Source organism: Herpailurus yagouaroundi, unplaced genomic scaffold (assembly GCF_014898765.1).
Source record: "Herpailurus yagouaroundi ecotype Mexico unplaced genomic scaffold, PumYag 28, whole genome shotgun sequence".
NCBI classification, from domain to species: domain Eukaryota; kingdom Metazoa; phylum Chordata; class Mammalia; order Carnivora; family Felidae; genus Herpailurus; species Herpailurus yagouaroundi.
The window spans coordinates 8,619,321-8,646,584 of record NW_024412376.1 but is presented as its reverse complement, the minus strand read 5'-3'; the positions used below and the strand labels follow the sequence as shown (position 1 = coordinate 8,646,584).

General features: G+C 41.9%; 1 protein-coding gene across 13 annotated transcripts in view; it reads left to right on the top strand.

Annotated features, from left to right (window-relative positions):
* The window catches only part of UNC5D (unc-5 netrin receptor D), a 577,007-nt gene that overhangs the window by 328,115 nt on the left and 221,628 nt on the right, over window positions 1–27,264 (top strand). For all 13 annotated transcript variants that reach the window (XM_040461499.1, XM_040461883.1, XM_040461563.1 and 10 more), the window contains exon 3: window positions 10,858–11,001. In XM_040461499.1, coding sequence (XP_040317433.1) covers window positions 10,858–11,001 — 144 coding nt within the window. The remainder of the gene's footprint in view (window positions 1–10,857; window positions 11,002–27,264) is intronic.

Below are 27,264 nucleotides of genomic sequence, written 5' to 3'. Positions count from 1 at the left end.
TGTGTGTGTGTGTGTGTGTGTGTGTGTGTGTGTGTGTGTGTGTGTGTGTATACACACACACGCACATATATATACACACACACATGTATATATACACATATATATACACACACATATATATACACATATATACACACACACATATGTATATATATATGTTAAACCTTTTAGAATTCTGAACTCATTTGGGACTGCAGTATAAATACATAACTTCAAAAGGTAGAGAAACACCTAAAACTTTATCACAATTTCCTCTTGCAGTTTGGAACCAATATGAGGAAGGAAAAAAAAAATGGGTCTGCTTTAGAGATGTTGTTCTTCTGACCAAAAGCATGCTTGGAATTCTGTAATCTAGATCTGAGAGCTGGAAGGGACCTTAGTAATAACCTAGCAGCCCTGTTTTACAAAATACAAATCTTCAGTTCCAAGAGCTACAACTAGTTTATGGCATAGCTGTTTCTAGAACCCAGATCTCCTGGTTTCTACTTCAGATATATTTCCTCCACACTATAAGCCATCTTTACATACAGATTCCTGTGCTTTTCTTCCTAATAAGAATTTTCACAAATTCCCTTACTGACATAAGGATGGCTTTTAGCCCATGGCTCATCATTTTCCATCGTGAAGCTTTTTCATATTTCCATTTCCCAAGTTTATAATCCCATAGTTATTCCTTTGGGATTTCTTTATCCTTCATCATTTCTGCCATCTCTGTGAGAGCCAATCCTTTTTCCTATGTCATGTTTCTGGTAGACAAGAGTTTATAGCAACTGAAGATACAGAGAAATTTCTAGGATTGCAAATATATAGTATCTTTCTTAAAATGATTTAACATAATTCAGGCAAAAGAGGAAGACAGAGCCAACCTCAGTGTCAGCAAAATGTCTGCATTTGTGCCCCCAGGATTGGGATCTTAGATACTCCATGCATTGGGAGAGACTGAGTCATGAGCAGAGCAGCCCCATTTATCTTGGTGTGTACACTTGAAAGGAAGATTCTGAAATCTGGGAGAGGGCAACAAAGGGAAGATCATTTGCCATGTGAGCAAAAGCCTGTAAAACAATGGGAGAATGTGAAAGGCTTATATATCTTATATTCAATTAGTCCAACTGGAAAGGACTCAAATACCAGTGGCTCAATGAGGCTGTGTTTTATTGTCCGATGTTTCTGGCCTAGATTCTGTCCAGTAATGAACTCACAATAGCAGAATCCCATTGGGTAAACTGCTCCAAATGAAAGATGGAAAGAACATTGAAAATGGCCAGGTACTTTTTTATACCAGTCCTAGAAAATCCTATATCCATTCTCATTGGAAGACCTCTTGGTAAGTATTGCAAGCCAATTTAACACTGCACCCTCTTGTAATTTCACAACATTCTGTTTTGTTATTGCTTCCCCCTTTTAATTCCCCTAGCATTGCTAGGCAACTCCATGTCTTGCAAATAGCAGCGTTGATTACATTTTCTGTTTCTGTGTAAAAGTCTCTTCTCTCCACTTAAAGAAAAAAAGAAAAAAAAGACCAATAAAAAGTCACGAATTTCAAAGGAACTGGGAAGAACAAAAAAAAAATCATAAATGACAAAACCTGAATCTCAATTTTTTGTTGAGAAAGAATTTAAATTTTAACAGCTACCTTTTTGGAGAGAATTTAATAAGTACAACCTTTTCTTCCAAGTCATTTTGATTGAATCAATAGAAAAAAAAAAAATGTCTCTCCCTAAACAGTTTTCTTCTGTGTAATGAAAATCGCTGTCTACTGCACACTGCAATTATGTTTCCTAAGCTCTGTATTAATAGAAGAATAGTGGAAATCGGAGCAAGATGAGTGCAGATGGTGTATGTCGAGCCAATACATAAGTGCAATTAAGGTTGGAAGCAAAATGGCCTCAGGTATTGAAAAATAGATGCATTACTTCCCTTGGGTTCTTCAGTGTGGAGCTCCAGCACAGGGCTTGACTACCTTTACAGACTTAATGGCTTTTGATTGGGTCTGTAAGACAATTCCTGCTGGTCCAGGAGGAGGGAAGGACGCCAAGAGGACAAGGAAGTAGGACCACATTTGAGCAGAGGTAGAGAATAGTTCATGTTCTTTTAAGAAGTCAGAAGTAACCGCTTATCTATCATTGGCCAACATAGTCTCCATCTGAACGCTCCCAGAGAACCTTGATATTCTCTTTACTTAACATTTTCTTTCTTCAAAGTCCTACTGGGAAATGCATAAGACCGGGAGTGTTTGGAGTAGACACAGAATCTTTTGTATTTTCCAAATTGGAAGCAATAAGTCCTTTCAGTTGTTAAAGGCTGCAAACTGCCTTTGGTCTTTCTGGTAATTTGGCCCCGTCATCTAAGAGTTCAAATAAGAAGAAAAAGAATTGTGTGTTTTCACACAATTTAGCTCAGAAAACCCAGAGCTAGAGTTCTTTCCTGCAAAAGGCACAATTTATTTGACATGAGTTACTGTGTTTGCACAGACATGGCCATACTTCTTAGTAATGTACACTTTCAGTTCTCTGCACAAGCCAAGGGGTCCTCTTTTGTTTTGCCTCATTTCATTTGGAAATATGAGAACTCTTCTTCCTTGTGATTTTCCTCTGTTAACATCTGGAGTTGAGAGGTAATCCCTACCTAGGAATCACGCCCCTGAGAAATGGCCAGAGTGCTCAGTAACAGAGAAATTAAGAGATTTAATGTAGTAAACAGGCAGACACACACACACACACACACACACACACACACACACACGCACAGAAGAAGCAACAAGAACCAGCAAAACCCATCCTTGGCAATGAAGGTAATGTAGCCTGTGGGAAGCTTGAGTTATCAATAAGCTAAACCACTTCTTTATTGTTCAATAAAAACAGAAGTTCTCTTAACAATGCTCCGTGGCTCTTATCTTATTCTACCTTGGAGATATTGAACTCTAATGAGTGAAATAATGTGTATTCCAATGTGTTATGGGAAAAGTCTCAACTCCGGTAAACTAATATTTTTCTTCTTAAAGAATATCATTTCAGGGCTTTCATTGTGTGTGATTTCCTTTTTAAACAACTGGGGTCCCTCTCTGGGGATAAAAGGTTAATGGATTGTGTTGAGAAAAGGGAGAAGAGTAGAAATAAAAATGTATTAAATCTTTAAAGTTTGTATCTAAGAACTTTGCTGTGCTGGTGATGGGGATTTGAATATAGTTTCTTCCAGAAAACCATTAATTTGAAGTTGCCTTCAATGATTCACAAATCACCAAGGTACATTTGGGAAGCATATATTTTAGTCCACATAACACAGAAATAATCAATCTCTCAAGTGTTCCATTGACAGTTTGTGGGTTTAAAACTCGCTTTTATAGAAATGTTCTCCCATCCCACCCTGGATTTCATCTTGCTCATCCCTGTGCTTTTCAGAGAGGACTGACATATTCTTAAAAGGTTTTCACGAAAATGCTATGCATTCTTTCCATAACCTTGTGACAGAATATAGAAGACCTTGTCTCTCGTGTCCAGTTGAACCTTACCTACAAAAAAATTGGTGGCCACTTACACTCACTCCATCCTTAGCAGAGAGAGACAGCAGCTCACCATTTATGTAATTTAATAACAATTCCTGACAGGGACCAGAGATTTGTTGTACATACTAAATTCTTTACCGGTGCCTTTGGACATTTTCAGTTTTTTCTGTTCATATGACACTCAGAAGTATATTTATTTGAAGTAGAAATTACAAGAATCTAAAAGAAACCCTGAAGACCATGTAGTGGTTAAGAGCATGGGTATCAGTGTTAGACGATACCAGGTTTGTTTGGAATCTCGCCCTCACTTTACAAGCTTTGAGGTACATATGTTACCTAGCTTCCTTCAAGCTCAGTTTCCCCAGATGTAAAATAGCTGTGATTATATCTATCACATAGAACTGCTGTGAGGAGTGCAGAGTCCCAGGGCCCAGTGTATATACAGCAAGTGCTCAATTAAGGGTAGCCTTGAAAGGGATAAATCTGAAATTGCCTCATTATTATTATTATTATTATTATTATTATTATTATTTCATGGGGCAAGCGGCTGTTGATTACTCTTCCAAAAACAAACAGAGAGTTGTGAACTTTTATAATTTCAAATAGACAAAAGGGCCAGTATTATTCACATGCAAGTAACTGTCTTGCATAGAATAACCTCTCACTGGCTTGTGATTCATTCCTTCAGTTTACATTCACGCTGTATGTAATTCTCCCAGCCATTGGTAGCGCTGTGAGGGGTAGAAGCTGTATGATATATGCCTTGCCCTCAGGGCATGATCTACTCCCCGGAGGTAATTTGAGTGACCTCAGGAAACAGAAGTCACTTATTGAGGCAGCTGGGTTGGAAGTCACAATTGTTGCCCACCAAACTATGAGTGTGATGTCCCAGTGAGTCATCTGCAGGGTGCTATCCTCTAAATAACCCTACTTTGTCTACTCCTGGCTCTAGAATTTCCCTCTCTGCTATCAGACAACACTATCCAGTTAATTTGCTTTCCTCTGCCAGACACCTCTGTGCTGATTAATTCTAATCTCTGGTGTGGAAGAAACTGGAGAGCTTGAGTGTATTCTTGGTTTCTGTACTTAACTCTGAACTTGTGCTTCTGAGGAATACGTGTAGTGGTTATTATCTAGGGGAAACTAAAGACTATTCATTAGGCATCGCACACATTCAAAGGATGACTATTTTTTTTTTATCAAAATACATTTTAATCTTGTTGCTAGGATGGAGTGGCAAAAGACATTTAGCCCTAATTAAGCATCTGCAGGAAAATGAAATACAGTTCTACCTTTTAATTATCTACATTTAACTTACTATTTTCAATAGTATGTTGGCCTGAAGATATCTAAGGTCCCCAAAGTAATGGAGGCACGCTTCCGTGAAAATGCTTCCCTAATATGTCAGACTTCTGAAACTTTAAATATGTGTCCCATATGTGTGTCCTTCCCAGAGCCTTGCTTTAGACGTCAAGCTGACTGGGTAAGGAGATAGCCTTCATGTCCCCGCTAGAATGGCATCCACCCCCAGAAGCTCTTGCTGCATGGAGGGGTGAGCAGCCCCTCTTGTGTGGTACCATAGCGCTTCTCCTGTCATGGCAGTTCCCATGCCGCCTTGTCGGGGTAGGTTGAAATGTCTCCCCGCTTTAACCTGTAAGCTCCTTGAGGGCAAGAATCTTGATCATCTGCTTTGTCACAGTATCCTCAGCACCTGGTGTAGTGGCAGGCACAGTATGATGACTCACTTATTTTGTTCAAATAATGTACATTACAAACTGTATAACATCTTTGATGTATTGCCTATGATAGGGGACCTGCAACAAGGTATGCATAGAGACAATAATAACATGATGTTAAGATGAAATCAGATACTACATGTGGTTACCTTAATAATAAAAGTAAAGGGCTATAAAAGGGTACAATAATCGGCAATGATAGTGCTATTCAAAATATGGGGAAGCTTCTCATTTTTCAAACATCTTTTTTTAAATGTTTATTTATTTTGAGAGAGAGACAGAAAGCACAAGTGAGGGAAGGGCAAAGAGGGAAAGAGAGAATCCCAAGCAGGCTTCATGCTCAGCACAGAGCCTGATGCAGGGTTCAATCCCAGGACCATGAGATCATGACCTGAGCCAAAATCAAGAGTCAGACTCTTGAGCGACTGAGCCACCCAGGTGCCCTGAAGCATGTTTTCTAGGCTCTAGCCCTGGACTAGTAAGAGGCACATGAAAAATATTCCCTTGTGGAAGTGGTGGGCTTTCTGCCTCCTGATGTGTGAGTTGTTTTCTGTTTTCTCCAGGGACCATGGGTAAGGAAGGACGATCTCACAGCCGAATGCAGGCATCAGAGGGGAGAAACCTAAGTAGGCAATGGTTCACTGGAGAAGGCTCTTGAATATGAGACTGTTGCTTTTCAAGAGGAGTTTCATTTTTCCTTTTTCTTTCCCAAAGAATTGAGGGAGGAGGGCCCTGTGCTACACATGAAGTTGTATTGGAAATAGTTGTTTGGAGCTTTGTCTCTGGAGAGCAGTTTACTCATTCTCTTGGTTAATCCCCAATTGTGAGCCATTACAATGTGGAAAATAAAGCACAGAGTTGGTGAAACGCAGAGCTAAGCTGGCCCAAGGAGAGGGTACAGAGCATCAGTTGAGAAAACAATTCGCCAAAACCTAGTTTGCTGGTTTTTTACTTCTTCTGTGTGGTTTTGGGATATGAAAGATACGCCAAGGAGGAAGAGGGATCCTTGACTTCCCTTCTTGAAACTTAGTTACTCAGTTTAGTAAAGCTAAGCATCCTGCTATAGAGAACTTCCAAAAGATTGAGGGACATGAAGCTAGGAGGGGTGGGAAGCATCAGGGAATGATGTCAAATTCCTCCCCAGGTGCCCATCACCAGGTGTATCTGAGAGCAGGCTGGCAACAATAACCATGGCAGGATGCTACCTTTGGGATTTGTGGAAGTGCGATAATGAGCAGTAGATAAAAGGTGTGGGACAGCTATTAGTCCCTGGGCTGCAGTGGGTGTGGTGCTGAATGAGAAATACTATTCCAGAATTCTTTCTTTGCTAGGGAACAAGTCAAGACTAAGACTTAAAGCCCTTTTCATAAATGGTAGCCAGGAATAAATGATTTGCCTTCTTTTTCTCTCACCGTTGCCTTCCTGCTGTCTTCTGTATTTCTCTTCTTGGAACACTAACACGTATACCTTCAATTAGTTTGAAAATTCTGTAACTTTCAGTCTCCCACCAGGATTAGACCTGCTAAGAGTAACTAGTGTTTTCTATCTGATAAATAAGGGGATTACAGCAATAACTGCTGTCAGCATTTTTCTCATTTAAACAAATAAAGCTGACAAATGATGAAGGTCTGTGCTGTTCTGTTATGTTTAGAACATGCAGAGCAATTATTCATCTGCTGCCAACATTAGTCTCCGTACAACCGAACCATCCAACAGCGTCGAAAGCTTATTAGCATATCAGTCCCATAGTCATATTTTTATATATTCTGTAAGACGCCAGTCCATTACAAAGGCTGATGGTTATAATTTACACAGTAATTTAAAGGGTTGGACTTTTCTGTGCTTATTAGAGTTACACAAGTCATCAGGTGCAGTGCTGCTCTTATTTATGAGATGTCACCTTCTGTGTGCCTGGGATTTTTGCTCCTCTGTAGTATTTCCCATGAACAAGTTAGCTGCCATCTCTCGAGGTGGGGAAGTAGATGGCCATCCCTGCAATGCTGTTGGATGAACTTCAGCGGAGGGGTGTGGGCAGTGGTTTCCTTAAATAGAGCTACTTTCCCTGGATGTTTGGTCACGCTCACACGTGTGTGTGTGTGTGTGTGTGTGTATCACTAGACAGAGCTATAATGGAGATTTGAGAGAGAATATACTATTTAAAAATTTTTTTTTATTCAATAGAATTATTTCTTGTTATGGTAGAGATAAGCATAATAGATCCACAATGGTCATGATTTTCCAAGAGGTCTCCTAGAGGGAATGATGTGATGATAAGACTGAAGACTTCATGTTAGAAGAAAGGTCTAATCCAGATAGTGTATTTGGCCAGACAGGGGTGGAGGTCATGTCACTTGTGGCCTTTTATTTTTATTTTTTTTTAATCTATTTAGCTATTTTGAGAGAGAGAGAGAAACAGCATGCACGTGTAGGTGCAAGTGGAGGAGGGACAGAGAGAGAGAGAGGTAGAGAGAGAATCCCAAGCAGGCTCCACGCTATCAGTGCTGAGCCTGATGTGGCGCTTGATCTCACGGACCTTAAGACCATGACCTGAACCGACATCAAAAGTCAGATGCTTAACCTACTGAGCCTCCCAGGCGCCCCACTTGTGGCCTTTGCAAGGAGCCTGCCACCCTGATGCAGCCTGCAGGAAAAATACACTGTGTTTGCAAATAGTTGGTTTATATTCGTTTGGCTGCTTCAATCTGATGGGAAAGCCCCTGTGAAGAACTTGTAACTGAGCTGTCCCAGTGTTGCAATTGTGACTTTAGCATTGTGCTTTCACCTGCAGTTAGTCTGAAGGAAGGGTTGCAGACTTCTGGACACGGGGTAAGGTAAGGTCGGACCTTCATGGTGATGGTCCGCGGTCTATGGTTTATGCTTCCCCAAAACAAATAATGCAGCTGTCTGTTCATGTGTCCATGTTTAGTTTCTGTATGGGATGGACTGACATGTTGGGGTCTTACTCACCCTGGAGGGATGTCCTGCCAGAGGGGGCTGCCTGATTCCTGGAGAGAGCAGATAACTTGCCTGTAAGAGTGCCTTTTATATGCAAACAAACTATCCAGAGCCCAGACCCTGAGCTACTACTTTTATTAAGCTCTTACACTTCAGGGCAATATTCACTTATGCTCATTTCAGGACCAGCTACCTGACAACTGGGGACAGCCATTATGTTCCTGAGCCCACTGAAATGATTCAAACTAGACAATTTTACACCTGTTTACCAGGTCCCGTGTCTTCCCATGGAAACCACAATAAAGGCTCTTGCCCCCATTTTCCTGTGCCCCTTCTGCCTCCTAGCTTCCCCAGGTGGCCCTGCATGGTGTAATTTGCCTCTTGTTTCTGGGGATTTGTGAGAGTAAATTGTTCCCCATCAGCTTGAACCCATTTCTGACCTCTCAAGCCTATAGAATGCTTCTCTGATGAGACCCCTGATTCCTAAATGGTAGGCATATTCTGTCTCCGCATGTCTCTGCACTGTGACAGAGTGTCTCTGACCTCTGGGTGCATTGATTTGATGTTCTGTCTCATCCCTTTCACTATTCAAAGTAGGGTCATCCACCGTTTGCCTCAAATAAAAGAGAAAAATATAACACAAGCCCTCATCCCTGCAGTCTCGTTCCTTAGTTTTGTTTATTTCACATTATTTTCGAATCCCCAGCATGGGCGGCCATCTCCGCTCTGCTTTCTGTCCTAACCATCCTGTTTTGTTCTCTGCTTCGTTTTTATTCTCCTTTTCTCTTCACCTCCCAACTCTGCCTCCTCCTCGCCCTCATCCTTCCACTCACACTTTTTGTTTCTTTAAGTGCGAAGACAAAAACACCACCATCAATAAAAACACCTGTAGGGCTTTTTTTTCCTATTCCCTGTGGAACTCAGCTCTTGAGACCCTTGCATCTCTGCCGGGGCCCCCCCCCCCGCGGCGAGAGTGTACTTTTGCACTTGGCACAAACAGGGAAACATAGATTATCAACTGTCATCAAGATGATTTTCTATGTGTGATACCTTCTAAAATGTGAGGAAGTATAACTCCAATTGTATGTGGTGATTTATGTGGTCATAAAACTCTCTCCATCACACGCCGTCAATAACATGTTATTGATTGGGTAGAAAGGAATGTCTCCCAAGCCTTGACTGATGGCACACCTCCATTCTTGTTCTTTAAATCCTACCACCACCCAAGATAAAATCACATTCCACCTGCTCCATCAAGAGCCCCTGGTTCATTGGATTGTACTGATGATTCTGTCCCATGAATTCCTTTTGAATTTAAAGGAAAAAGCATAATTATGCACTTCTTGTTTCTTTAAATGTTCCCTGTGTTAGTCTTATTTCCATAATTAAGTATAAGTACCTAAAGTACAGGGACAGAATTTTAATTTTTGAGAAGGATGTGCACGTGGTGCTGGTTTTGCTGTAAGACAGATCTAGGTTCAGACCCCAGATCTTCCATTAAGAGACTGTGTAACTGCGGACAAATGACTTCGTCTCTCTTAAGACGGTTCTTTTGTCTTAAGACGTCTCTCTTAAGACGCGTCGGTCTGTTTTGAAAATGTAGTGAGTGAGTAGGTTGAAGGCTTATATGATGCTAGTACATAAGTGCAATTCAATAGGCATGGTCACTTTTTCTCCCACACTGCCTGTCCCAGAGAAAGGCACAGCCTCAGCATGTCAGGTGAATGGAGAGAGCTCGCTGACTGTCAGGGCTGCTGTCCTGCCCGTGATGATTGAACTGATATGGCTAGTGATGCGTGTCCCCTTTCATCCTTGGCACTCTATGCAAGGTGACTGTTCTTCCCAAAGAAAGAAAGGCCGATTGTCCTTGGCCAGAGGTTTGGAAGAAACTCACGCTCCCCAGTAAGAAGTACCAAGTACATTTTCTAACCCTTGGGAGGATGCAAAGCAATTAACAATGATAATAAATATTGAGAGGTGGCTGTCTTAGTTTTATCTTATTTTGCAGGGGTAGCCTTAGCTCCTCTTTCAATAAGAGCCTCTCCTTCCTTTACCTCCTCACACCATTGCTACAGTGGCCTTGCTGGGCTCTCTCCTCAGGGCTTTGAGACCCACGTAGTTCAAATTGCCTGCATTGTATTTGTTGTCTGAAGCCTTTGAAGCCGAGGCAGGGCCCTTCCCTGGTTTCCCGGCCTGCTCACACACATTCACCGTTCCCTCTTTCTCCTGAGCCACACTGCTAGATCCTTGCCCACTGCCATACCCAGGGATAGGGCCATTTAGAACCACCTGGAACTACATCTCTGTGTTCTGTGTGCTGAGGCCTCGTTAGCCTCTAGAATCCCAGCAGTTAATTGTGGTACTGCATTCCTCACCGTAGGCTTTACAGCAAGCAAGACAAAGAAAAAGCATCAATTCGAGTTACTGTGAAAATTATTGTATGGTATTGGAGCCACATTGGCTGGTAATACTTTGTACTCATTCTTTCTAGCTTACTCAGCTGTTGGAATTTAATTAGCAGCAATATATTATTGTCAGAGTAATTAAAACCTCGCCTTGATTAAAAACAGAATTGTTTAATTAACAAGAGAAGGTTTGGCTATCCTTAACTTTTGGTTTGAAAAATACAGCAGCCTCAGTTGATTTGCTCTGTCTCCCCATCAGGCTTGAAGGTCCGGGAGGTGTTTATCAACGTCACCAGGCAGCAGGTAGAGGACTTCCACGGGCCAGAGGACTACTGGTGCCAGTGTGTGGCATGGAGCCACCTGGGGACCTCCAAAAGCAGGAAGGCCTCCGTGCGCATAGCTTGTGAGTACATTCTGGGTGATGTTCTTGTCTGGTGCGAACACGGGCCAGAGTTCATCGGAGCTGAAGCGGGGGCTTTGGAGGGGCCAGGTGCTTCTGCGGAATATCGATCAGAGGACACCCAGGGGGCATCACAACTGTCTCTGTCTCTACCAAATTTACTCTTTAAAGTTGTGTTTTAAATGTTGAAAATTGCCTCTGGAGTACAATCCGCAAATCAGGTTGGCTCCGAGATTCTGCCGAGATTGTCAGATCGCAGGTGTCTTGACAATGCCGGGGGTGGGGAGGGGAACGGTTCCTGAGAGAAAGAAACCCGCGTAAATGGGTTCTACTATTCGTTATCAATGACAAAGTTCAAGGAGGCATTGATGGGAAAAGGTGAGCAGTGACTATTTACTGCACTTTCCAGCAGATCTGCAAAAATAAGACATTAGAGATTAAGGGATTTGTAATAGCCTGCTGTTCAGCCTCTTGCTTCTGTATCTTAAAACATGGAAATGGGCTTTAAAACTGCATTTGTTTGACCCACGTAGAACTCCAAAAAAGAAAAGGGGGGGTGGGGGAAGAAGAAGAAGATTGCTTTTCAGGTGAGTCCAAGAGGTTTTTATCATATTTCAGCATCAATGTTTTCATCATCTCAAACAGACTTAGAAGGACAGAAACTTCCTTCCTCCTCCCTTAAAATGTCTTCATTCCCCTACCACCATTATCCCACCGTGATGGTCCCCATAAAACCTCTTTTGTGAGCCCAGGAGTGTAAAAGCTCCTCCAGAAAGAAATTGAGAGAAGGAGGACAGACTTGGTTATTGTTGTTTTATTCAAATGCTGCCTTTTGAGAGTGCCATAAAGAATACGGGACAAGGGGGATTTATTTGAGGACTCAAGGAATTCATAGCAGATGTCGATGGTTTTAGGGATTGAGAATAGGAATGAATTGCTATTTGCAGAGACATTTATGTTTCTTGGGAAATGAAATCTTCTTCTCAAAATACGCATTTCACCTTCACTCTCCTGGCAATTTGAGAGGCCCTCTCCTGCATGTTGACTGGGCCCTAGTAGGCCAAGGAGAAGAGGTCATTTTGTAAGCTGTGCTCTTTGATGTAAGAGCCATGGGAAACCGTTGTCCTGTAGTTATTTAGTTAATTTTAGCCAACAAATACTTTTTGACTCTAAAGTAGCAGGTCATCTGACAGAGGGGATATGTTTGGTTTTACCTTAACACAACCAGCTCTGTGATCCCTGCACGGCTTCGGCTAGGCTAGTCGGCGCATTTGACCCTTGTCAGGGTCAAATTTCCCAGTCTCTCTCTGGGAAAAAAAGAGAGAACAAGCAGCACAGGGATTTCAACATGGCCTTCCTCAATTTGTGGCTTTTCCACATCACTTTTCCTGTTCCTCCTCTTCCTCTATGTCTCTGAGGTCCAGGTGACCTATTCTGTGATTTATTATAAATAACATCACACTAATCTGTCACCTCCAGTCTCTCTCACCTCCATACTTGCTCATTTAATTTCTGATTGTCACCTGCTTGCTAGAAAGCTCCGGGTTTTCCCCTGGCTTACAAAGTTTAGCAAAGAATGGATCCCAACTCACCTTTGTTCATTTCCCATAACCTTCGATCATGTGCGCTATATCCTTCCAAGCCGTTGGCTGTTCTGCAAATCACCGTCGCTTCTCTGACATGTGCCTTTGCTCCTGCAGTTTCCGCTTTGGCCATGTGGACCATGGTGGTTAAGACCCCAGGAGACACGGCAGCCTTGCTGGTCGCTGGTTCCAGCTCTACTCCTTAGTTTTGTGATGGTGGACAGTTTACGCATCTCTCTGTGTCTTCATGTCTCCAGTGATGAAAGGGTGCCTACTTCATAGAATTATCACAAGACTTACAGGGACTGATAACTAGAAAGTATTTCAGATTGTACCTGGCACAGAGTTAGGCTTATCAGTCATGAGCTATTTGAGCCTCCATAGAACCAGCATCACTCTTTCGGAGGCGTGTTAATACTTACTAAAACTAATTGCACTGAATTAAAATTGTAGCGCCTCAGTCAATTTTATGCAGATCATGGCTAATACAGTCTCTTAAAAATCCATGCTAGGGCAGCCCTAGGATCTAACTCTTCCAAGCATGATAGGATCAAAGGATGTTACAAATGGAGAAACGTTTTCCATCATTTCTTAACTTTTTTAGAGGCATCTGATACTTTTGTGGTAACAATTACCAATCTCTTCAGGGTTCAAAACATCGTTTTGACATTCTTGCATATGATATGCACATATGAATGTGATGAAGATGTGATTTTTAAGTAAAAAAATTACCATTAAACCCTATATTATGCAATTAATGGTATCTCCTATATTTGTAACATATTTTTAGTTTCCTCCTATGTCGCAAGTGACAGATTTTTTAATTGATTTAAAATTATTTATGCAAGTCAAGACATGGTTCGTCATTAAATATTGCATTTGACTTGGGGACCAGTGTACATTAAAATGTAAATTGAAATTTAACTATGTTTAATGCCATTAAGCATCAAAAGTGGAGGGAAAAAAACTGCCTTTAGGACCTTGCTTGAAATTCTTTTCATTTGCTTGTAGGAAAAGAAAAAAAAAAAAAAAAATTTTTTTTTTTTTTTTTTTTAATAACTTTCATGTTTTGTTGAAATAAGATTTCTGGCTGCTATTTGCAAGTACTTCCCAGCAAATAACACATTGCACATGAGGATAGTCTTTATTCCCAATAAATGAAAAGCCAAATTGGATATAATTGTCACTATGTTTCTCCTTTTTGAGATTGGTTTTTGAAGTACTAAAGACATCTTAATGTGCTAAATAAGGATTTTGATAGATGAATGTAGCTTATGAATCTGATGACAATTGTCTTGAGGGGACTTTGCAAAATTAGTATCATTTTTATATTATTCATTAAATTATTGTAGTTCAACATCAGAGCTCCTTATGCTTCCTACATTTAGCCAGTGATGCATTAAGAATTTAACAATTTTGAAACCACAGCCAGCAGACCTTCCCTGGCAGCTGGCGCCTCCCACCAAGGGGTGTATGTATCGACTGCGGTGACTTGACATGATCGCAGTAGGTAATCACTGGCATGATATCACCTCGACATCGTTCAACTTTAAAGGGAAACGGGATAGACCAAGTACTTTATTTATTTAACTCGTATTTTTCTTGACACGGCCCCACCCGCATTTTCAGTTAGATATGCAGATGCCTGGCTTCCACCCCAGGCCTGTTGGGTCAGATTCTGACTCATGACTCAGTAAGTCCGGTGCAAGGTCTGAGGTTCTATTATTTTCAAGAGCTCCTAGATGACGCTGATGTTGCCAGCCGGTCTGTGGGCCATCCATGGAGTAGCAAGACCATAAAAACAAACAAAGGAACAGAACCTTTATGACACACGATTTGGGAAATACTGATTTAACCCGTTCATCCAGCGTCATCATTTGATAGCTCAATAAATGATGTTCAGAAGGGTTAGGTGGCTTGACCACAGGTCACCCAGCAGATGGTGCTTTGCTACTAAACCTTGTTGACTCCTTTCTATCGACTGGAATTTGAGAACCGTCCTAGCAAGAAAGGTTCACGTGCACGTAAGTTGTTTCCTTGAGGGAAGCAGTGATTGCTTTTCCATTCCGTTGCTGAGGAAATTCCTACTCATGGTGAAGTTCCTGCATATGTTGAATATATTTCAGTGCGTATAAGTTACACACGTTGTACGTGTATGTACGTGAAGTCAAACGCATCGCTGCCTTCGTGTCCAAAAACCAGTATGGGCTTTGTTTTAGTAACCAAAGTGCCTGTCATCTTAAACTATTGTCTTCTCCTTAATAATTCCACAGTGTGTCAGAGAGATGTTGGCCGCCTTCCAAATGCCCGGGGCTGGAAATAGCCGAGGCCCCGTCTCAAAAACGCTTTTCTAAAGGTAAAAATAAATAAATAAAGCCAACCCACACGTACCGCCACCAGGTTGGCAGAAGCCCGTCTCCAGGGAGGGACTCCCACAGGCCTTCTCTTGTTTGTCTGATTCTATCCAGCTGGAGGTGGTCGGGCCGCTGTAGCATCTGTTGGTTCTGCTGCTGGACGGTTGTCAAAACCAGGAATATTCAATTATTCGGGGTTGTTTATTTTCATGTGTCAACATTTGGCTGCTTAGCTATTGCTTTTCTTTCCCGCTTTTCTCCCTCTTCTTCATCTGCTTACACAGTGTTTTGCCTGTATCATTAACCCTTGGTCGATCACTCGCTTCTTGAGACTTGGGCCTTTTTTCCCAGTAGAAGATCTGGGGCTGGAGAGATGGGAGCCTGTGCTTGTTAGAGTCACATAGCAAGTTGGCCGCTTAGAATGAAACACAGCAGGAAACCACTGTTTGCTCGATTTATTTTACTTCAGTTTTTCATTTTTTTTTTATGTTTATTTATTTTTGAGGGAGAGCAAGAGAGAGCATGAGAGACAGATAGAGGGAGACACAGAGGAGGCTCCAGGCTCTGAGCTGTCAGCACAGAGCCTGACATAGGGCTCGAACTCCTGGACCATGAGATCATGCGTGACCTGAGCTGAAGTCGGACGCTCAACCCACTGAGCCACCCAGGCGCCCCTTTGTTGATTTTTTTTTTAAAGAAAAGATCTATAAAGTATACAGCCTGAATATCATTTAAATAGGCTGGTTTTTTGAGGCACGCCTAAAATACCTTTGCAGTTGTGCCAAGAATGAGTGAAGAGTTTAAAGGAGAACCTCATTTAAAAGCTATGAAATTCTCTACCTCATTTTCCAGGCACACATTAAAACAGTATTATTTTTATTTGTTTCTTTTTGGAGGGTAGTGGTATCTTTTTGAAAACTATAGAAGAGAGACATCCAATTAAGCCTCCATTATGGATCTCAGCTTCATGGCTCTGATAAATAACTTCACCTGCTAAAAACTGCCGATGACCCCCTCCTGACAGCAAATTAAATAATAAGAATAAATGTAGGCACATCTGCCTGATATTCAAATGCAGCCTTAACCTACTTTTGTAGCTTTGTCTCCCACTACATCCCTGCAAGCGTGCTGAGATCCCACTACGGTAGCACAGCTTAGACTCTGGGACATGAGACTCACTTTTCTCCTCTGTGATGTGCTCATATTCTTTCTCTTCCCTGGAGCATATTCTCAGCCCCACTGTGCACCATCCTGCAGCTTCCCACCTAATTCCTACATCCGAGGCCCGTCTCGTATGCTGTCTCCTTTATGAAACCTAGTTGAGCAAATCCCTTAACACTAATTGACCTCAGCAGCTGACACACCAACTGAGCCATCGACAAGATACCTCCCCTGTGGTATCTCCAGCTTCAAAACTGAAAAATCTAAATACCCACCTCTCTGAGTTCTCATAGCATTTATTTAGCACTTATCCCATGGTATTTATTATAATTTGCATAGAGTCACAGGTACTGTGAACTTGCTTGTGGATTTGTTCCCTTTCTTAGAATGTAATCTGATGTGAGATTCGACTGTATTACCCTCATTGTCTTGACCCCTGAGCCTACTGCAGAGACTTCTATATGACCCTTGTATTAGGAATGTTTGGTTTGAAAAGGCAACCTTATCAATGCCAGATATGATTCTCTGAAAGGGCATTTGTTAGTTATCTTGATTGGGCCACTGTGCCGACATGGTGTCTGGCTTCTTAGCAAATCTGTGGCTTACCGGGACGTTATTATAAGGATCATATTTGTCCTCCCTGCCTTGTGCACTACTCCTAATAATCTTCACTGCCATAAAGAGAGGGTCGAAAGGGATTTGGGAGCAGGTGAATCATTACAACCATACAACTCTGTGATACGCAGTATATGCTCTGAAGGAGTCCTTGGCCGCCAGCTCCACCTGCTCTGTTCCCTTCCTCCCTTTCCAGAACATGGAATTTACTCACAGGTTATGGGGAAAACTTGTCAAGACCTCTCTGTACTTGGTGGCGATTGCACAAAACCCTGAAGCCCTCCTTTCTTCCCCTCTTCGTGGAAGAATGTGGCCAAAGTGAAGAAAAGATATGATTTTACTCTGTCAACGGTCAGTCCTTTCCTTTAGACTGAAATTAATTTGCAGTTGACCCTTGAACAACATGGGAGTTAGGAGCGCTGACCTCCTCCCATGCAGTCAGAAATCCACCTTTGTAACGTTTGACTCCCAGTGACTTAACTGCTAATACCCTATTGTTGACTGGAAGCCTTACCTATAACACTACCGATTAACAAATATTTTGTATGCTATGTATATTATATACTGCATTCTCAAATAAAGCAAGATAGAGAAAAGGAAATGCTATTAAGAAAATCCTAAGGAAGATGGGGAGCCTGGGTGGCTCAGTCGATTAAATGTCTTTACTCTTGGTTTCCGCTCAGGTCATGATCTTACAGTTTGTGAGTTCAAGTCCCGCATCTGGCTCTGCACTGACAACGTGGAGCCTGCTTGGGGTTTTCTCTCTCCCCCTCCCATGCTCTCTCTCTTTCTCAAAATAAATTAATTTAAAAATCCAAAATCGTAAGGAAGAGAAAATACATGTTCATTGCTGTCCAGTACGTGTAGAAAAAAATCCACACAGACGTGTACCTACACAGTTCAAACCTGTGTTGTCCAAGTATCAACTGTATGTGAAAATTACTGAAGGATATGAGAGCCTGGACCTCTAGATGAAGCTGTGCACTGTGTAAGGGCATCTAGCCGTGGAAGGGAATGGGGAGGCTGAGAAGCATCCCACACGCCAGCGGCCAGGATGTGTACCTGGCACATGGTTGCAACCGCCTGAGGGAAGGGTCTGGTTTTCCTACGCACAGAGGTGGTATTTTCAAGCCTTGTGTTTGCGTGTGTCTGATTTACACAAAGGTGTCACATTGGCTTGTAGCCACAGGACTAGGTACATAATTTGTGGTACTGAGTGCAAAATAACAACGTAGGGTCCCTTGTTCAAAAATTAAGAATTTGAGGCCATCGAGCAGTCAAGCATGGGGCCCTGGGGAAGCCCACTGGTCCCATGCCCGTGAAGCTGGATGTCAGTGGCAGTGATGCGATGGTTCAGGAAATCACCTCCTACGAGGTAACATCGTAGGGTCTGAGTTTTAAAATGCATGTTTGGGGTCAAGCTGGTAACTAGATATACCCATTGGCACATTATTCTTTTGGCCACGTTCTCCTGTAAACTGTGCCTAGCTAGGCAAACAAGGGGTGCATGCCTGTTGGCGATTCTCTAGGAGGAATAACTGCATGACGTGAGCAGGTGAAATACACACTAATAGAGGTTTTATTATTTTTTTAACTTTGACATAATTTCAGACTTCAGAAAAGTTTGTAGTACAAAGAATTCCCCTAAGTCTTCTACTGAGAATCATCAAATGTTGCTTTGGAGTTCTCTTTCTGTGTTGATAATATGCTTTCGTATATAGACTATTGTGGTTTGTTTTCTGACACGTTTAAGATTAAATTGCAGACAGGATGCCCCCTTTCCCTTAAATACTTAATCGTGTATGCTTTTTAAAGAACAAGGATCTTTTTTGACATAACTAGTAGTATAATTATGAAGAAATTAACACTGATACAATACTATTATCTAGTCCTGAGACCTTATTCGTATTTCACCCATGGTTCAGTAATCTCCTTTGTTACAATAACAACAAAAATTCTAGATCATGGGTTACATTCAGCTGAGAGGTCACTTTTGTTTTCTTTAATCCGGGTAATTTCTCAGTCCTCTTTTGTCATTCATCGCATTGAGTTTTTGAAGTGTAAATGTCACTTATTTTGTACAATGTCCTTTAATTTGAACATGTAAAAGGAGACAGCAGCCACCGAAAAAGGACTCCTATTGGTCACATCTGGGACAATTTGAGTATCAAAATGATTGAGAGTGATGGATTATAACTCAGTACATAAGAACCCAGAAATCCATACTGGTATTTTGAAAAACATGACTGAATGAACATAAAAATAATGGAGGGCAAAGGGAGAGCCCTCCCTCATGGTAGAGTAAATGGATCAGTGTGAAAGGAATGATGGAAATGGAAAATCATAGTGGCACCATTAGAATATTAGAATATTAATTGATTCAGACAAGTATCACAGATGCTTAAACTAGAGGGTAGAAGTTTCAGGAGTAACAGGATGTTTGTATATCCTCAAAGTATCTCTCCACAAGATACTTCTTAATAATTACCAACAGGAAATGAGTAGCTTTTCAGTGGAAAATCCAGCCCTATACCATCTTAATCAAGTGATCAGTGTTGACGACAGCAATGGGACCTGTCGGCAGTGTATGTCTCCAAATGTGATGGACAGAGCGGACTGAATCACTTAGTGATGTTTCTTCCAAAAATGTCTGATCTATATTTAACCGGAGGGAAACGTTGGACAAACCTAAATTGAGGAACGTTTTACATAATAGGTCATTTTTAACTTCACATGTCTCTCAAAATGCCAGCCCTGTGTGTAAAACCGCAGGGATGTTCTGGGGATACAAGAAACTTCAAGATAGACATGCTACATCTTTCTGTAGCATCAGTTATCATTCCCCTTTTAGGTCAGTCAAGTATAAACATGGATACAAGGGGTAGAAGGCAATATGTCCTTAAACTGTGAAAATGCAACTTCATTCTTCAAAGCCACTTTGTGTGGGACGCCTGAGTGGCTTAGTTGGTTAAATGTCCGACTCTTGATTTCGGCTCAGGTCGATCTCATGGGTTTGTGGGTATGAGCTCCTCATCGGGCTCTGCACTGACAGAGAGGAGCCTGCTTGGCTGGGATTCTCCCTCTCTCTCTCTGCCCCTCCCCACCTCTTCTCTTTCAAAAACAAAACAAAACAAAACAAATTTGTGCATGTCAGGTCTTCTTAGGCTCCACCCATAAATGCAGTGGAGATAGGAATTTGTTCTCTTCTGCCAGCAGGGGGCACTTCAGTAGAAAGTGTGAGAAATACTGTACAATAAGAGATTGTGATTCTATGAACAGAGTAGAATGATTTGTATGGAATTGATATAAATTGTGCTACTTTTGCTTCACGTGTGCACAATTGAAAACACCCACCTTAAAAATGGGTATTCCCAGTTAGCAGCACTTTGCTTTACAACATACCGCACTGTGGATGATGGGGCGGGGGGAACCCTCCCCAAATAATATCCCTTCATGCTGCTTATTGCCAACCATTATTTGACCAAGAAGAATTTGCAAAAAAAAAAAAAAAAAAAAAAAAAAAAACACAGCCTCCACCTTTTTGGGAAATAAAGGCTCGATTCAGTCTGCTGCTCTTGTGGTAATTAATAAACCTTAAACTTCCAAGAAAATGGCCGTGTCTATAAACACTTCAGTAAAAGTTTATCAGGGAAGAGGATATAGGTTTTATTTCATCCCTTATTTTCTCTACTAAAGAAACCTTCTGACAGAGAAGCAAAACAGAAATAAAACTTTGTTAAATCTTTGAGGACTCTGAACTTAGTGATAGTATTCTTAAATTAGTTTTGCATCTGTCTACCAGAATAAGAACATTCCAGGAATTTGATAAGTAGCAAAGGAATGCTAACTTAGATGAGGCAGTGTTAGCTATCTATGCATAATTAAGTATCTACCATGTTCTAGATAGCACAACCATAAATAAAATTCTATTCCTTCCCTTGAAGAGTTTACAGTCTAGTGATGGGCCATACTTAAAAACAAGTATTTTCAGTGGTTCGTGGCCCATGGTAAACTCCACATGTTTTAGGAGCCCATAGGAGGGACAATTTGCTGCTTGTCAAGATCTATGATATACTTCCTCAGTTAATATCTGAGCTAATTCCCAAGGAAGAAGGAGCATGAATAATTAAAAAAAAAAACAAACAAAACAGATCTTCAGGCTAAAGACAGAGCTTAGGTAAAAGCACGGAAGGTGGAACAGTAGGAACTTCCACATGGGAAACAAGGAGGTGTAGCTACCAGCTAGAAGTAGAGAGATCACATTATGGAGGATGTTTGAATTCTCTGCTGGGTTTACATTCATCCAGGATGTGGTCTGGTGCCATCGAAGTGTCATAAGAAGGACAGTGATGTGGCTTTATTTTCTAAATCCCCTGCCATCCCATTCACTAGAGACAGAGTTAAGGGGGGGACAAGATCAGAGCAGCAGTCCAGGAGTGAAATTATGTAAATGGTTAAGGGATGAGCAGAGGAAGAGCCATGAAGAAGACTGAAGATGGGAAAGAAAAGTTGAAGAGGCCCAGGAATGTGCAAGAGGGGGTGCAGACTTGTATGAAGGAATAAATGGTCCTCAGTGTCCATGCCATCCAAAGATCAAGTGAGCGGGCTCAGTGAGATTTGAGAACATAAAGGTTTCTGTGGATCTGGGCAAAGCAGTGTAATGAGAGGAGGGGTTAGAAGATCATAGTGGATCTAAGAATCCATAGGAGCTGAGAAAGCAGAGGCAGTATCAACATCCCATTCCAAAAATTTGACCAAAGAGAAAAGCTAGAGAAAGAGCTAGAGTTAACCATTTGAAGACTAGACTGCAATTTAATACAAGCATGAATACTAACAATTGTTATTTCTTTACCGTGATAATCGCCTTCCTCCTTCTAGTCTTAACATCTTAAAACCCATTCTCCACACTGAAGCCAGAATGGTTATTTAAAAATAATAATAATAATAATAATACAAGGGTGCCTGGATGGCTCAGTGGTTTAAAGCGTCTGACTCTTGGTTTCAGCTCAGGTCGCCATCTCACTGCTCATGAGTTCAAGCCCCAAGTCAGGCTCTGTACTGGCAGTACTGAGCCTGCTTAGGATTTGCTCTTTCTGTCTCTCTGTCCCTCTCCTGCTTGCACTGTCTCTGTCTCTCTCAAAATAATTAAATAAACTTTAAAAAAAAAAAAGTACAACCCAGATCATGTCATTCCCTTGGCCATACTTCTCCCACTGGCTCCATGGGAATTAACCGGCTCCTCTTACTTACCCTTATACCACAATGCTTTCTTTCACTGTCCCAAACACTGTGACTATGTTTCTTCTTCAAATATCCATGATTGTCCCTATTTCATAGCCTTTTGCCATTCGCTTTCCCTGGAAAACTCCCCCAGACCTCTAGGGGGCCAGCTCTTTCATGTCAACTTTAGTCCCTCCACATTTTTTGTTAGGTCTCTTCATAAAACTTAGTCTAAAACATGGATTTTGCTACCAAAAAAAGTGAACAATTTGTGCTGACGTGGTGTCTTAGATCCTTCCTGTTCTGGCAAGATTGATTTAAGGGAAAGCAAAATACAGTGTTCCTTTCTTCCACTCAGTTGCTATATGGGGCCAAGCAGAAGACAGGGATACTAGATGTTTGTGGTATATTCCACAAAGTTTATGTGCTTCAGACACTGGCCACATCCTGTCCTGATCGACCTTCCCAGCCTCGGGGAGACCTGGAGTGGGAGAAGAATCGAAAAAGCTAACATTGCAGGTTAAAAATATGTATTCTTCTCACTGTTAGGTTGGCTTTTTCTTTTTGACTCTCTTCCCCCTCCTTTTATTCCCCACCCCCATCTCAGCAGTACTAGTACTGAATTGTAATGAGATGGTGAGTATTGAAAGCTTAAGGTTACTTTTGGGTCATTTCTTTTTAACCTCATTGCTCATTCACATCCTTCTAATCTGTGGAGGGCTGCAGGGCACTGAGAAAGTCAGGAATGATTCTTCATGTCTTTGTTGTTCTTAAAACTCTGTCTGATCAACCATGGAGTTCGTTTTGCATTAGCTATAAGTGAACACTGGTGCGGCTTTGTGGGGCGGAGCGGTGTGGGGGTGTGGGGGTGTGTGGCTAAGTGACATCGTGGACAGGGAATCCGGACAGTAGAAAGATGAGCAGTGGGACCTTTCGTTACACTTCTTCAGAGCTGGGCATCCTAGTCTTGTCAATGATTCCTGGGACTGCACTATTTTTTTTCCTCCATCAAAAGGACTTTGATTCAGTGTCTCTTTCTGTGTTCATCTAAGACTCAGTGTCCCCATTCGCACAGCAAGTAGAGCAGTCATACTCTCAAACCCATAAGATATGGAGCTTTATAGGTATGTTGTCCCTAGAGCATTCAGGGGAACATGATATAAAGATATAATGTGTGATTTATTAGCTTTATTTTAATTTAGTATTTTAAAAACAAGGGAGCACAGAGTGTCTATCTTTTCACCTAATAACTTTTCCCTATTGAAGATTGTTCAGATCTGCTATTTAGGTCAAACTTCAGCCATCCTTTACATACTGATACAGCCAAATCAATATAATTGATACACAGAAGGTGCCTTTACGGGAACTTGGAGTCAAAGCCAACCTCAGAAAGCCTTCTATAGGCATGGTCCCTTGTATGGAGTCCTACCCATAGTCCTTTGCTGTGGGAAGCAGTGTTGGTCAGCCTGGTGGCCATGCTGTGTACCTGTCACGTCCATGGGACCAAGAATGTACACCTGAGTTTGCTGCATAGGAGTAAATCCAGTCTGAGAGACCCTCTCAAGAAGGATTAAAGTGATTATGTACTTCTAGATTCTTGCTTTTTTGTGTATGACTTGATCCTGAAGAAGAATCGGTTGTTGGCAGAGGCAACAGAAGAGGGCAAAGAAGCATGTTGTGGTGGCCCTGAGACATGAGAAGGCATGAGTGGGTGCAAGCAACAGAGAAGTAGGGGCCATTAAGACAATAGACAGGAGGCAATTGATTAGGAGGGGCAAAGTGACAGGCTGTCTGTGTGCTAGGAGGACTATGCAGTCACCCAGTTAGTAGAATAACACTGGATCTCCATGTCCTCTCGCTGGGCTTTGTTAGGGTCTCTTTAAGACCTTCTTGTCTGTGATGCTTACTCTTTCTCTCAAGCCTAGTCTGTGGTCTTTCTTGGTTTCCATTCAGCCCTGGACTCAAAATTAACACTCTTGTCCTTCTAATTTTCAGCAAATACTCAATTTTTGATGGAATCTGAATGAATTTTGCTTCCTTGTAAACAAAAGAGGCCAAATGCAATGGAATGTATTGCATTGGGAATAGCTCAATAGAGAGCAAGTTAAATTACTGCTCAAAGCATTTTGTAAAATCACAGCTGCTTCACTCCACCATAATGTGTCTCTGTTGCCGAACGCTGCCTTCGCAACACCACTGTTTGCCTGACAGACTGTGCCACTTGGTGTGCAAGGGGTCGTGACACACAGTACTACTTATAAAGTGATTTATGGATAAAAGCAATTGGACATCAGAGGGATTGCAGAGCACAGGGGATCTAGCAAAGCCCCAGAGTTCTTCCGTGGCCCTGAAAAACAGCCTTGAGGAGTCTCTGCGTGACAGGATCCCTGGCATCAGGCAAATGCCTTACTGTCCCAATCAAGAGAACCTGCTCATTGCTTGGCACTGGGATGGGATCAGGGACAATGCAGAGAGGCCCATGGGACTCAACTATGGCCAGAGGGGTCACCCCTTTGCTATTGCTGCAAGCTTTCACTCGGCAGGAGGTAAGCCTACAGTATTCAACAATTTTAGGAAAGAGAAACGCACATGTGGAATTGGGCTTTGGTGCCAGTTGTCCCGCAAGGAGACACGGCGAAATCAGAACTAAAAGATCCAGAGCAAAGACATGAAGTGAAAGATAGGAACAGCCTGGCATCAGTATGGATCAGTGGTCAAGAAATGTGCAGAGTTCGTTGATCTCAGCAAGGCAGAGGGCTTAAGACAGGCTGGCAAGGGAAAGCCCATACAGAGGAAGGAATTGACCTGACAGGAAGCCTTTTATATACTTCCTCTGGGAACTAGAGTTGGTAGCTGACTTCTCAGGCCATAAGCATCTAGGGCTGGAGGACTGAGGCAGAACCAAATGGGGGCACCGGGCCTTGACTTACATTTTGCTGGCATCCATCTGTTCTGCACTTGGACCAGCTTTTTTATTCCAACAAATGATCTGTATTTGGCTAAGTTACAAATTCCTTTTATGTGTGACAAACAGGATTTGCTGTTCCTTCAGAAAAGTATGGGTGGGAAAGATTGAGAGCTGATTTGCCTACTGGTGTTGCTGGACACTAATGGGACATCGTACTGTCCTCCTGAAATCTTACCAAATGACTAGGACTATGACTATTAAAAAAATGGCTATGATTTTTCACTGCCTGATTTGGTTTGAATGAGTAAATTATTTTTATTTCATTGCATTAACTGCCAGAACATTGAATGAGCCGATAACTCCCTGGTGTTGCTGAGCCGCAAAGAACTATTATTCGGAATTGAATTTTTATTGATTTTCTTGTGCTACAATGACTTTTCTAACATAGTAGCATGAAAGGAAAATGAGAAAAAGGCCAAGTAGGGCATAGGGTGAGGAAGGGGAGGCTGCCACTTCCCATGGCCTCACCCCGATGGACTGCTTATTGGCAGGCACCGCTGACTCGGGGTGATCTTGTTGCCGATGAGATGATTTACAGGTTAGCCAAGCACCTGGCGTCATCACCTTGCCCTCCTCTTCCCTTCTGCTGTCTTTGTTTCCAGTCACTTTGGGCCTTGTTGGCATTCTGCTGTAGACACGAACAGGGCGGTGGGGTGAGGGAGGAGCAGAAGTAGAGAGGGTAATGTTCCACACCGGTCAGTGCTGATGTTTGTTAGCACCTTAACGCGTGCACACATGGGCACACACATGGGCAGCATGAGTCAGTGTTACTTTAGCATCATTATAGTACCTTCATCTCTTCGTGGTTTTGCTTTTTCTAGTTATCTTGACTCCTGGAGACCTAGTTGTATATTAAGTTTATAATAGTCATTCACGTGAGTTGAAATGGAAATGCGTTCACTCATTCAACAAATATTTATTGACGGCTCCTGTGTAGTCCAGACACTAGAGGCAAGGCGGTGAGCAAAACAAATGAAAAATGTTGTCCTTGTGCACAGATTCCTATGAGTAAAATTAATATTTTAGAATTCACAAAAGATTGAAAAATAACAGTCCTTTTGGCCTCCTTTAAAAAAAAAAGCTTATTTTGAGGCTTATTTTGAGAGAGACAGAGTGCAAGTGGGGGAGGGGCACAGAGAGAGAGGGAAAGGGAGAATCCTGAGCTGATTCTGCACTGCCAGAGCAGAGTCTGATGCGGGGCTCGAACCCACGAAGCCACGAGATCATGACCTGAGTTGAAACCAAGAGTCGGTTGCTTAACCGACTAAGCCACCCAGGTGCCCCACTTCCTTCTTTAACAGACATGATAGGAGTGAAACTTGCTACAATAAATGGAAAGAAAATGGACTTCTTCCCTGATCTAGTTTAGAGAATCTTGACAACTCCTAGGAAAGAGTGGCTTTTTTTGGACATTGTTTTCTCTGGCTATAAAAATAATCCATGCTCATTATGGAAAGTTTAGAAAATGCAGAAACAAATGAAGTAGAGAATTAGTATACCCATATTCACCCGGTAGCAAGTCTTTGGAATGTTGAGTTTCTCCTCTGTAGGGCTTTTCCTATAGCATATATAGTAATCCCACACCAGTTGCTATTTTAGAATTTTAAAACCTTCAGTCTTGATGTGTATGTATGCAGTTTGGTTCAGTTCCCTTATACAAAGTAATGTGAAAATTATTATTTCTCTTCTTCCCAGAGACCCATGTGAGCATGATTGTAAGTGAGATCAGAAGGTGGAAATCTATTTATATTCCACCCTCTCAATATATATGAATAGAAGACCAAGTCTAATAAAAGAGTGTCCTTATGTGATGTGATAACTTCTGGAAAGAGAGGTAGCTAGGCAGGCATTTTGCAAGAGATTTGCAAGAAAGAAACAAGAGCATATGTATGCAAGAAGAATGTTCTAAGCCAGCAAAGCCCGATTGGAATAGTAAAAATGGTACAGTGTGTATTATGTAGGCTGTGTGAGGCTCTACCTCTGTTTAGACCTATAACTTTTCTGAGGAACTTTCCTGGAATCACTCGATTAAGTTGGGTCCCACTGTGATAGATTTTTACTGAACTTACTACTTCTCTATCTCGTCACTCATGAATACACATTTTTAATGTTTGTTTATTCATTTGGAGAGAGAGCGCACAAGCACAGGAGGGGCAGAGAGAGAGGGAGAGAGAAAGATTCGAAGGAGGCTCCACGCTGCTGGCAGAGAGCCTGGCGTGGAGCTCAAACTCAGGAATGGTGAGGTCATGACCTAAGCCAAAATCAAGAGTCGGATGCTCAACCGATTTAGCCATCCAGGCACCCCCATTAATCTTAATCTCTTGTTTAATGTCTGTTCTTCCTGTTAGCATGTATGCTGTGGGAG